Source organism: Eutrigla gurnardus, assembly GCF_963514095.1.
Source record: "Eutrigla gurnardus genome assembly, chromosome: 10".
NCBI classification, from domain to species: Eukaryota; Metazoa; Chordata; class Actinopteri; order Perciformes; family Triglidae; genus Eutrigla; species Eutrigla gurnardus.
In genome coordinates this window covers 8,937,079-8,949,783 of record NC_139924.1, presented here as the reverse complement: position 1 = coordinate 8,949,783, position 12,705 = coordinate 8,937,079, and the positions used below count along the sequence as shown (strand labels likewise).

The 12,705-nt window shown below is 42.3% G+C and overlaps 1 protein-coding gene across 5 annotated transcripts in view; it reads left to right on the top strand.

Moving 5' to 3' along the window:
- Positions 1 to 11,257, top strand: part of dync2h1 (dynein cytoplasmic 2 heavy chain 1) — a 97,281-nt gene extending 86,024 nt beyond the window's left edge. For all 5 annotated transcript variants that reach the window (XM_084019150.1, XM_084019148.1, XM_084019149.1 and 2 more), the window contains 5 exons: positions 2,753 to 2,842; positions 5,423 to 5,532; positions 5,619 to 5,700; positions 6,805 to 6,921; positions 7,160 to 11,257. In XM_084019150.1, the coding sequence (XP_083875276.1) occupies positions 2,753 to 2,842; positions 5,423 to 5,532; positions 5,619 to 5,700; positions 6,805 to 6,921; positions 7,160 to 7,321 (561 nt within the window). In that variant the 3' untranslated portion in view covers positions 7,322 to 11,257. The remainder of the gene's footprint in view (positions 1 to 2,752; positions 2,843 to 5,422; positions 5,533 to 5,618; positions 5,701 to 6,804; positions 6,922 to 7,159) is intronic.
- Positions 11,258 to 12,705: the final 1,448 nt, after the last annotated feature.

Sequence of the window (12,705 nt, the reverse complement as noted above, 5' to 3'; positions counted from 1 at the left end):
CCATCTGGTATGAGTTTCCACAAATGAGGACACCTCATCGTACATTACGGCTGACCTACTCCTCTAACTACTCGGCATAAAAAGCAGATGAGCCCTCATTCCTGTTTTACAACTCCATAATTTGAATTGAACTGTTAAAACACTTCCACTGACCCAGTAGTCGTCAACAGGGCTTTTTTTCCCTTTTCTTGACGATCATTTTTAGGACCTATTTTATGACGCTCTCTCTGTTTGTGCTGTGCATCATCAAAAAGCAGACCCAGAACACACTGAATTGAAAAGAAATTGCCCGAAATATCCTTGAAAAAGCAACAGCAGCTGTCACCTTTTGTTCCCGCAATCCACAAAATCCTTGATACATATTAGATGTACTAGCGGCTGAATTTTAAATGCGATGACTTGTCTCACACTTGGTGACTTTGGTGACCCCAACTGGCAATGTTCTAAATCACCATTGTAACCATAACAAGAGGACATGTAGCAACAGAGTGAAATATAAATTGAGTTAGAGCTGCATTCTTAAATTGAGAATAATTTTGTAGATACTGACAGTGAATCCTGGCTCCAAACCATCCTTTAATCATTGAAAGACGTTATTGCATATAATATTTCTGTTCTATCAGTCACATCAGGTGGCTGTTGCTCCTGCTGCATGTAAATGAGATTTGGCGTCTTCACAGCCAGAAATATTAGATACAACCCTGCAGATTCCAATCTTCAACCACATGGCATTAAGAGTTAAGGCTTCTGTTTTAACCGACCGTCATTCATTATCCTAACTAGAGAAGAGGGGCAGAAAGAACAGGTGACTTGATTCATGACCATTTGCTGTAATATTGTAAAAGTATGGCAGGCACAACCCCTGGAGAAATCAGCTCCATTGCCCTCTCCTCAGCTATGCAGGAAAAAAAGAATTATATACTTGGAAACTACCCAATGTAGCTTTATCACTTGTAGATTTGTAGCTTGCGGATGCAATAATTCATAATTAAGTAATATCAAAATATGAAATGGTCATTAATAACTCAATTATGAATCATAAACCCATTAATTTGTGTAAAAAGTTGAAGGAGAGTTATGGCACTTGGGTTCAGTCTTAAGACGCCATTAGTTCAAGCGACATCATTTCATTAGCTCAATCTTAGGACACCACCCAATTTTTAAAAAATCTTCAAAATGTGATATTAATCAATTAAGTCTCAATGTCAGGGCTGCTACTGAGTTCTTCTCATGGTGTACAGTGACCGATGGTCTCATATACACACACAAGTGATCAAGTTCTTTATAAATGAAATATTTATTGATCTAATAACCTCACACTAAACTACCAAACAAACAAATACATGAGGGATAAAATGAATGGAGTAAATAAAGGTTGTGTCTCTGCTCTGGTAGTCTACCCAGGCAAATGGTGAATTAAGAGTCCAACCACTCATTGGCCTCGGGGTTATGGGAACAAAAAAACAACAACATTAAAAAAAAACAATAGGCATGATCAGCATTATTATTATGACCACTGACTTTAATCAATGGGAAAATCATTAACATCAAGACATGAGGACTGGCAAGGGTAAACAATCTGTAGTGTCATCCAGGTTCATTGCCAGTTGTAATAAGTATGTTATGCTAATACCGACTGTTGTTAATTTATTTGATCATCTCGCTTACTTTCGTACTTGCCAGCAAGCCCCACCGGCTACATGAAAAATTCAGCAAGTTACCTTAGAGACTGAATTTGCAGGAACAAAGTGATCTGGCAACGAGCTACAATGCAAAGTCACATGTGCATTCTTTGGAGGGGTAATACGTGAGATTATGTGCATTATGTATAAATCAAATAAATCAAAAGACTCTTTTGGAGGAGGTATACATTCTTTGTAAAATAGAAGAGTGTAAGACTCTTGCTCAGTTTATGAGCTTGTATATAAACCACTGTGTGGTCTGAAAATGTACTAGGCCTTTAGCTGTTAGTTTCACTAAATGCAGCTGAAAAAAAAAATAAAACATACATCTCAATGTATACTTTCATAGGTGCCAATAGCTGTTTTCTGGCATCATTCAACAAATATTTGCAAACTTCAGGGATATATGCCCATACACTTACTCACACACTGCCTTTGAGCATTTAGAAACTGAGTGCAAGCTCTTTGGTTAAGTTATGGTTAAGTGCAGGCAGCTAAAACGACTCACTAAGCATGTGGAAATACCTTTGCTATTGTTAAGGGAAACTTTTCTGCACTCTAAAAACGCCACACTACTTCCCTCTTTGCAATCCCCCTAAAAATAATAATAATGCCGCCCACAGAAAAACTGAAGTGTTTTTTTCTTTTTGCCAAATCACTGTGGCAGTGCAGCCACCAGAGTGAACTGTGCTTTTGCTACAGCATTTTAGTTTATTGTAATCAGCAAAATCCACCACATGGGATGGGGTTTACCACTAGACGAGCAGGAAGCCCCACAATTTAGTGCATTTTAAGCTTTATTCAAGAAATAGCCCAGAAAGAAATCTAGCAACTTTTTTTTAAACTTTTGGCAGATTAGCTAGAAAAATGTCTTCAACACAGCTCAGTAGATGTGCGGTCCACTTGCATGCTGTGGCTCTCTGGGTTGACAGCTGTGCCCAGTAAGCCAAAGAGAGGCAGAGCGAGTCTGACCGAAGCTGGTAGCTTACTGATTGCACAACTACAAATGTGATTTTTTTCATTGTGGCTCTAACTAACTTCCTCTCTTTGCCTGTTTCCCTCTCCCTCAGTGTCCTTTAACATGGCAGAGTAAATGGGAGGGACCAGAAGAGCCAATGGTGTACCTCAAAGCCGTAGTAACACGGGCTCTCGCCTTACAGGTAACACATGTTTACACAGAGACATACTGTACTCCCCTTTTCCTCTCAGCAGGCACACAAAGATCTACTATCAGAGGATTGGTGGACACATTTCTGTGGGATAACTGGTAGTCAAGGTGGTTATTAAAACACCCAGTGGGAGCTCTCTACTCTCACAGGAATGAGACTTAAGAGGCCTAAGAGTTTTCTAATCAGCATTAGTATACTGATTGAGGGATCAATTTAAAGCCTTCATGCATTTGTATCCTGCTGGGAGCCGTGTCCTCCAGATGATTATTACAGGAGGGCTCTTATGGATCTCTGTACTTTCAAACGATTTAAAAAAAATGACATGGCACCACAGTGGCCTCAGATGCGTTTTCCATGGTGTTTCCCCTCATGACAAGAGTCCTTTATCTGAGCCCGAGTCCACGGACCAGTCTAAGTACTTTTGGACTCATGACTAAAATGATTTATGACTGATTGAGGCAATGTGTTGACTAAAACCATGCCAAAAAAAATTCCAGTGCTGTTTTTCAAAAGCGCCTCATAAATAAAAGCGGATTACTCTATAAAAGCATGGGGTTCTGGGAAGTGTGTGCCCAAGGTTGGTGCCAGGAAATAAAGGTTTGGCTGAAACTCCTCTCAACTGTGTCTGACTGTACGCCCACTGCAATATGTTCTGGCACACCAGAATACACACATGCTCAGGAATTATTTATTTGTTTCGTGAATTCGATGCATTCCGTAATTCACGTGGGTGAGCCTCGCCGCTCGCCTCGGCCTGTCCGCCGGTCGGCCTGCCTGCCTACCCATCTGTTTGTGTGCACGTCTCCCTGTCTGCCCGCCTGCCATCTCTCGTTTTCTTCCTGTCTACCTGCACTCCATCTGTCTCCGTGTGGGTCTGTCTCGAGGCTACGCTGTCCTTAACTGTCTATTTCTGCCAGTCGCTACTGAGTGATATCTCTGTTAGCAGAGTGTCTGTGTGCTGTTAGCTAATCAGCCTAATAAAGGCGGAGACGGCCAAAGCTGCTGATGTGCGGAGCTGGCGAAGAATAAAGAGCTAACAGCACAGCAGTGCACCCCAGACGAGCAGGACGACCTTGAAAACACTCGAATACTCACACACACACGCACATATGCACCCAAATACTATGCATACCAGCACCCGCTGGCTCACTGTATTATTAATACCCCCAAATCCTGGTGCACATGTCTGCCTGTGTGTGTGTGTGAGAATGTTGGTACAGGCTTGCATTTGTGCAGATGTGTTCTTTTTCCTCAGTATAATGCTCATGCTAATTTATCTGGAAAGCCAGCGGAGACTTATGCTGTGCTAAAAAGGAATCCATTCATAATAGAGATCAGATCAGATGTTCGCTCATTCTGCCTTTATTTGTCAGCAATTTTCTTTAGCTGACCTCCAAAATCCGCTAGTTTTGATGGTGATTTAAAGGGAAAGTGCCTACATTTTAAAACAGAAATGCAAAAAAAAGGGCCCAGAACCGATCAAAACTTCAATCTTAGACTAGCTCTCAAGGCCTAAATCTGGCCACCGCAGGCATACAGGCTTATGTTTACCACGATAAGCTTGGCTGTAAATTTAAAGACGGACAGTGGAACGAGTTGTTGTGCCACTCGTCACAACATTTCCCCCCCAAAAAATGAAAGTAGGATGTGCAAACGGAGAACCAAGATTCTGCTGGGAGATAGCATATCAGGTCCTGAGCTGTAAAAATAACTAGTTTGTGCACAGCAGGAGGCTGCTTACATGATCAAAGCAGATGTTGCTGAATAAGGAAGTCTGGAGCAACACACTGAAGACGGCTTAGAGGAGTCTATCTGCAGTCACGCAGATCTGCACTTTGTGTTTGATGTCTGTTAGTGTCTTTGCATACGCACACCTCTGTGCATGCATGTGCCTGTGCACAGTATGTATATGTGAGTATACTGTTTATATACACATGCTCAAATGGAAGTGTGTGTGTGTGTGTGTGTGTGTGTGTGTGTGTGTGTGTGTGTGTGTGTGTGTGTGTGTGTGTGTGTGTGTGCGTGCACTGTATTCCCATTAGGAGATAATTGGGGTTCCAATGTTATCAGCTTGTTGATGTGGTGATAAAAGGACGAGAGGACATTAAATACTCTTTTGGCCACACATTTTTATTGACTTTGTGTTTTGCTCCGTCCCTTTGAAACCCCCCCTTTTTATCTCTCATTAACAAATACACACTGACTCGGGTAGAAATTACAGTCATTCTGCTCCCAGATCGATGTTCTCTATGAACATTTTAAAGAGCGGAATACAATACAAACATCGACTGCGTGCTTTGTAACCAAACTATTCATTATGACAGGGCGAGATATCTCAAGTGTTCGGAGCCGGCTCTATTTGTGTCAAATGGTACCACTTACACCCAAGAAAATATACAATATTATCATTACCTTTCATCGATCAACGAAATGTCTTTTCCTGACAGATGTGTGAAACTTGTTACATTTGATGCCTGAATTATGTGTTATCTTTAAGTCTTTATTCATTATTTGCCAGGTTTTCGCTTCATTAACTTTGCCTGTGCGTGTGTGTTTGTATTGTATATCCAGAGTTGGGTGGAGCGTGCAGGCAGACAAGCTCTTCTAACAGACATGCTGGATCTCTCTGAGCTCTTCCACCCCGACACCTTCCTCAACGCGTTGAGACAGGAAACTGCCAGGTAACACCGGATGCTCCTGGGATCATGTGAAACAGAACAAATGTGCACGCTATGTTAATAATAATATGTTTTCCTTTTCGTTTTAGGTCCATGGGCTGTTCTATGGATAGTTTGGCGTTTGTCTCATCCTGGAGGAATCCCATTTCACAGGCCAAGCTACAAGTTAAGGTAGAACTATGAAGCATTATCCTAAAGGTCATGCAGACATCGGACACACACTGCTCCCATCCAGCTGTAGGGGCTATAGCTATGTAATATAACGGGGATAATTGGAAAATAGTTGAGCAAAGGACAGCAAGACTAGAAGATGCAGATATGATAGCAGGACCTGAAAGAGAGAAGAAAGTTAGACTTAAAGCAACAACTTTAGTTCATATCCATTATAAAGTATTCTGCTGACTTTGACAGCACTCATCTCTGGTCTCCTGGGCTTCCTTCAATCATTTGACGGGCACAAATTGTAACATTTAAAGATCGAGAGTGCAAATACTGCACGGTAACACTTTCCGTCTTAATTTATTTCCCTTTCACACTCTGATTTAAGGCCCATATCATCACATTGTCTCCAATTTAGATACTTTTGGCGTTTGCTTCGTTTTCATTCATGCCAATAAAAGTTGGCGTGGCTCGATCTGCACTCGGAGAAAATATACAAAGATTGAGGGGAAGGGTGTGGGAGCTTAAAACGAGGCCGCTGCTGAGGGGAGGGGAGGGGAATAGTCAGATATCTGACGGAGAAAACGAAAGGGGATAATTGTTGTGAAGAAATTAGGCCTCACACAAGCACACACACACACACACGCACACGCACACACACACACACACACACACAAGACAATGAAGCTTTTTCCGGGTTTGTCTCTCGCTCCCTCTCTTGCATTTTCTTCCTGGATTATGGTGATTTAGCAGTTGTCTGTGTGTGTCTGACTTGACGCCAGAGTTCCCTATTGTCTGCTCTGCTGCTGGAAAATCCCTGAGTCACTGGACTGAATTCACTCTCTCGTGTACAACGTGCACAACATGCTGGCGACAGCAATGCGCGTCCTCCTCTCTTGCACCGCATTTCTCTTTGTTTACATACTCGTTCTTCTTTTGCTTCCTGTTTTATTTCTCTCTACTCATCTCTTTATATCTCACCAGACTTTTCGACTTCATCATCCCGCCCCTCGGTTTAATCTTCTGTTTATAATCTCTCACCTCCATCCATCGTTTTTTCCCCCTCCCCAGTTATTTTGTCTTTGCTTCTCACGCCTTCTCTGGCTTCATTTCCAGGTGGGAGGTCTGCAGTTGGAGGGTTGTAGTTTTGATGGCGCTCATCTCTGTGAGAATCAACATGACTCTCCCAGTGTGTCGGCTGTCCCGTCCTGCTACATGGCCTGGGTTCCACAGGTATGGGTTTGATATTAAAACACCGTATATATATATTCGGATTGTTTATATTAGATTAGAACGGTTAGATTGATGTATTCATGTCCAGAGTAGTTGTCTATGTTTCTTCTCATATGCGGATCTTTGAGGATTTATTCATGTTGTGATTTAGCTGAGAAAAATAATAATACATGTAAAGTTAAATATACACAAATTGTGCACACATTTATACATTTCTATGTTTTGCATTTGATGGCAGAGCTCTGCTGCTGACGCCGCTGCATCCGAGGAGTGCATCTGGCTGCCTCTGTATATGAGCTCAGAGAGGGTGAAGGTGGTCACGCACATCTGTCTTCCCTGTGGTGCAAACCCCAACCAGTGGATACAGACCGGAGCCGCTCTCTTTCTTAAACAGCAGTGACAGGACGCGGGATGGAGCACATTGAGGCTGAACCAGCAGGGGGCTTGTGTGAGCGCTGGGAGCTTCAGGTGAACATAACGTTTGACTGGGACATCAAGTAACAGGACAAATTACAATCGCTCCAAAATGTTTTTTTAATGAAGGAGACCAAAAACTGAAACATGCAGTTACCATATGGCACATTTATTAGCAGAATTATTTTGCTTTCAATGTGTAGCACCGGAGGAGAAGAAAACAGAATAACTGACTTTGCTGTGGTGAAACGAAAATGGAGCAGCCGTCAGATATGAACATAATATTATTCTATTAGTCTCCGGCTGTAACAATCTTGCATAACTCTGAGTTTTGTTGGTCTTGACGCTCTACTCATCTTATACATCAACAGTATACACATTTACAAGTTATACCCTTGTTTCACAGCTTGTCGTATCGCTGTAGAAGTTGAGACTGATGTTTCCAAAGCACCAACAAAGCACCAATGTGTGTTTGTGGGCGTGCATGTGCACATGAGTCCCAGCTGGTCTGACCCTCCACCACACACTACTGTATCTGTAGTCACAGCTGCTCAGCAGCAAACAATACAGATCGCAGTTCACTCCGCTCAATCTGCTTCTCACTCTATTCTGCTGAAACAGGCTTTATAAGCGTGAAACACCTCAGTGTCTGTCCCCGAAGCAAATGGAGGTTTTCTCTCACACACACACACACATGCACACGCATTCACCAGCACTCAGTCGGTCCCTAACCCCTGTGTGATTAGTTCTGAGCCGGGGTTGAGAGGAGTCAGTGAAGCTGTGATGGATGGCCACAGAACCACAAGGATGAGATGTACGATGTGTATCTCAGTGCATGAATCCAGCCGAGAGAATCACATTTCATCGATGGCTTAATGAAGCCGTTTTTTTCTTCTGCGTCTCCTTTTTCCCCTTCGTATTTAGGCACTTTGCAAATGTTTGTGAGCGTGTCTGCATGTGTGTGTGTGTGTGCACTCTTCTGTGTGTGTGTGTGTGTGTATGTGTGTGATTGTGGAGGCAGAGAAAAAGGTTGAAATGAGGGAGGAGCGGGGGTATTGTGTGTGCACTGCAGTGTGACAAAATGGGAGTGAAATGGAACAGCGGGTTTAAAAAGAGAGAGGATTGGATTCCAGCGAAACACAGCCCTCTGGGTCAGAGAGTGAAAGAGAGACAGAGGGATGGAGGCAGAGAGAGAGATGATGCAGGCGGCGAGAAAAAGAGGCTATAAAACCCGAATTAGAGAATCGCAGAGAAACAGGAAAATAAGGTCGACACGGGTTTGGGAGGAGAACGGGGGGCTAACGAGAAAGAGTGGGATGGAGAAGGTTAAGACAAGTGGAGCGTGAGTTACGGGGAATGAAGAGGAGGCCAGATATTTATTTGGGTGATACAGTTGCTTTTTGCTTTTTCTACAATCTTAAATAATATGAAAAAAAGAAACACATTTTTAAGCATGCATATTTGGCATATTGGTTAAACGTTGCTGCAATAAGTTAGATCAATGGACTCTAAATCCTGAATAATGTTCCTGAGTTTAGCAATCTACCAAAAGCTACTCAAAATTCAACCTTCAGAACAACAAGTGTTGTAGCAAAACTCTCTCAAGTTTGGATTTGACTAATGTCCTGGAGGCAAGAGGTGGAAAATTACCATCCGCACTGCAGCGTACAAAAAAAAAAAATGCTGTTTCCAAGGTAATGTGTTTACAGTTTGTCTTTCGCAACGAATTTGACAAACGAATGTGATGAAATTCAGCCTCTGACAGCATTCAGGAGCTGCTTCACTGAGATGTTGCATTTCAGATCACCGATTTAAGTACAACGCTAAAACAAGCACAGAACCCACGTAGACTTACAGCCTCATTCATAAACTAGAAGTGCACTAGAGAAGCACAGACCATAAGAACATTTAATGAGTTCTTATCCCGTGGTATACACTTTGGGACAGTTTCATGATAATTAGGCATGTATCCAGCTGAAAATCAAACAGACCAAGGTAATACGGGATGTAATTTAGTGCTTGGCCTCCGTTCCTCCTTTTCTGTCTTCTCCATTCAAATCATTCTCTTCTCTCCATTTCTGACCCTCCTTCAATTATTCCTCGACTTCCTGTGGTAATTATGTCGCCCACTGTTCGCGGCTTTATGTTGTTTACCCGACGATATGCTTACGTAAAGCCCGCCTATGTGAGGCATAAACATTCCATTTCTTATCTGATATGATTTATAACACACACATTTGTAACATGTAGTCCAAATAAATAGTAAAGACCACAGGAATGTCAACAGAGGAGACCCAGACGTCCATTTGTTTTCCTATCCTAGATATGTAATCGCTCCATCTCTGAATAAAGTTCACTTAGCAACAGCGAGGGTGTCCTCACACGGCTCGGCCGACGCATCCGATCTTTGGCACCCAGCACGCCGGCTGTGGTGGGTCCCCACAAAGCCAGAGTGGTGAAATGTTTTGGGTTCCCGCTGTGGTGAGGTTTCTTGTTTCAGCATTTCAAATGATTTTAAAAATCTGATTTTAGCCACGTTTCAGTGAGAAACCACCACAGAAACCTCGGATGCAGCACAGCCGGCTCTTAACATCAGACCGACTAAATGCTTAACTATGAAGTATATTTATAATTAAATTATTTTCTTTTTTGCTGGTGTCTGACTGTCGTGCTCTAAATCTTTAGTATGCACAATGTTATTCTGCTTTTTGTTCACCATCCATCAAGTGTGTTGTGACGGGATTTTGACGGGGCTTTCTGGGCTGGGGGTCCCCGGGGCCGCTGGCGATGACACCTCTGGTGACTCCCAGCACTTCCATCAGCTTCACCGTGGACCGATTGTGTGATTCCTACACTTCACTGTGCTGTTTTAACCCAATAAACACCCACCTGGAGGAGAAAAGATGTCACAGTGTGTCCCGCCTCAGCAGAGGGACAAGCAAAAAACACCTACAGGTCCTCGGGGAGGACTACGATGGTCCACAGCCAAGGAGGAAGTGTGGGGAAGGTGGTTTGTCACAGAGGCCGCTAATATAAGTGTAAATGTGTGTACGTGAGGAGTTTATAATAATATATATAATACTGGGACAGCTGTTTAACATGAATATACGGCCACATTCTATTATATAAGTGTATCCATCTACATATTAAAGGTGGTGATATTCTTTATTTTTCTTGCTGTTAATAAATCAAATGGAGCCAAACCCCCCCAAAAATGATTTGTCCTTAAAAAAAAAAAAAAAAAAAACCTCGGACGGTAGACTGTTTTCTGATTCACTAAGCTGTGTTTAATGTTGTATCCACTGTTACCAATCTCACCAGCATTGACAAATAAAACGCTGTTGCATCCATCAAATACAGTTAATGATCAGATTTATGTTTCAGATAAACCTCATCTAAATCCGCGTGCCAAGTTAATTTCGTTAAGTTAATGAGTTGATTTGAAGTTATAAATTGCAAACATGTTTGTTAATTTTTTTTATCTGATATACTGTTAATGTCTGCTTATTAACTGGCCCCTGACTTCCTGTCATTTTGCAAAAGTGGCCTCCGGGCAAAGCAAGTAGTATCCCAGTAGTACACCCTGTAGCTCTTTCTTATCCCTCATCTTTCCGTGGTTAATTAATAACTAACAAATATTTATTTGCACAATCAGTGTCATTCGTGACAGATGACATCTGTGATAGCTTCATCCTGTCACCCAGGATGTGAATACAGGATTTCACTGAGGCACTACAAGCTGCTACAGCCTAGAAACCTGTGTCTGCTAATAATATCTGATCCACAGTGAACATTCAAATAAGTACACAGCGTTTTTATGTATTTTACATTGTAATCATAGCAGGAAAAATCATATCTTTCCAGTATTGTAGCCGTTTCCTATGATATCATACTATGCATTGAACACATTGTCAGCCATTTCCGTTTTCCTCATTAAAATTTAAAAGTTAGTTCCAATGAAAACTGCTTTTGTCATCATTTGCCAATACCTTTGTTCTAACCCTTCCTGCTGCAGCTTTGTTTTTGTTGTTGTTTGTTTTGAAGGGGGCTCAAGAGTCTTCAACACTAAACCTACTGTTGGATGGCATATATGGAATACTGTGAGTTAAAGCCAGACACGAGGCAGAATATGAGAAAGTCGAAAATGGAAAAGAGTGCCAGCGCCAGCCAACCTGAGCAGTCGAAGCCTTTATGATGTAATGTGGCACCTTCCTCTTCGCTCCCTTCAGGAGTGAAAACAGCTTTTGTGTCGGGCGTTGTGTGTGTGTGTGTGTGTGTGTGCGTGCCCCCCCCCCCCCTGGAGAGATATCCTGCCTCCAGCAGAGTCAGAGGGGCTGACAGATGACCACAAGGTCACTTGTCTCTCTGATCTTTGATCCTCTCAGGAGACAAACACACTTCCAGCTCTTTCCCTCTCTTTCCTCCATCTTGCTTCTCTTCTCTCCTTCTTCACTCTGTTTTTTTTTATATATATATCTTTATCTTTAACTCTTGTGTTCTGCTCTCTTTTCTCCCCCCTATGTCTCTCTAATCCATGAGCTCTCTACAGATGAAGGGATTGTTATATTATTGGTAGAAGTTGGATAGAATTCCTTCAGATCTTCTTGCCAGGGCCGGCTCTACCTAATTTTGTGCCCTAGGCGAGATTGCTCTCCGGTGCCCCCCCCCCCCCCACACACACACACACACGAATTACACCAGCCAAATGAACAATCACACATGTTTAATTTGAACAACAACAGCAAACAGCAAAAAAACATTTTTTTTTTTTTTTTTTGCTGGAGGGGCGCCTCGCGGCGCCCCTCCAGCAGATGGCGCTCTAGGCGACCGCCTATATCGCCTATGCCAAGAGCCGGCCCTGCTTCTTGCCATCTCTTGCATTGCACCACAGACAATGTAAACAGTCTGGGCTAGTGTAAAAAAAAAAAGATTATAAAATGATATTTTTAAATATAGATATAAGAAATTGATGGGTTGTGTGTGTGTGTGTGTGTGTGTGTGTGTGTGTACTGTGAACTGTTGACTGGAAGCAAATGTGGCTGTTTTTTTTAACAAGCGCCTGTTGCTAGTGCCAACACAATCTGTGCAGGATTAGAAGCAACAAATAACATTTACTCTCATCACTGTATGAAATTGTTTGTAATGTTGCTAATGTGTATTTGTACTAAAAAAAACCCAAAAGATAAAAATACAAAGGTTAGCAATATTCTGCCTGGTATAGTATAAGTAAAAAAAAGAAACAGCTGCATCCACAGTATCTTAAATAACGGTTTAATGTACCACCTGGCCCTGCAGGCTGGGTGACACAAATCAAACACGCCCACAATGTCATGTGATCAAGAGGTGCATGCTGGCTCTGGCTACCATGCT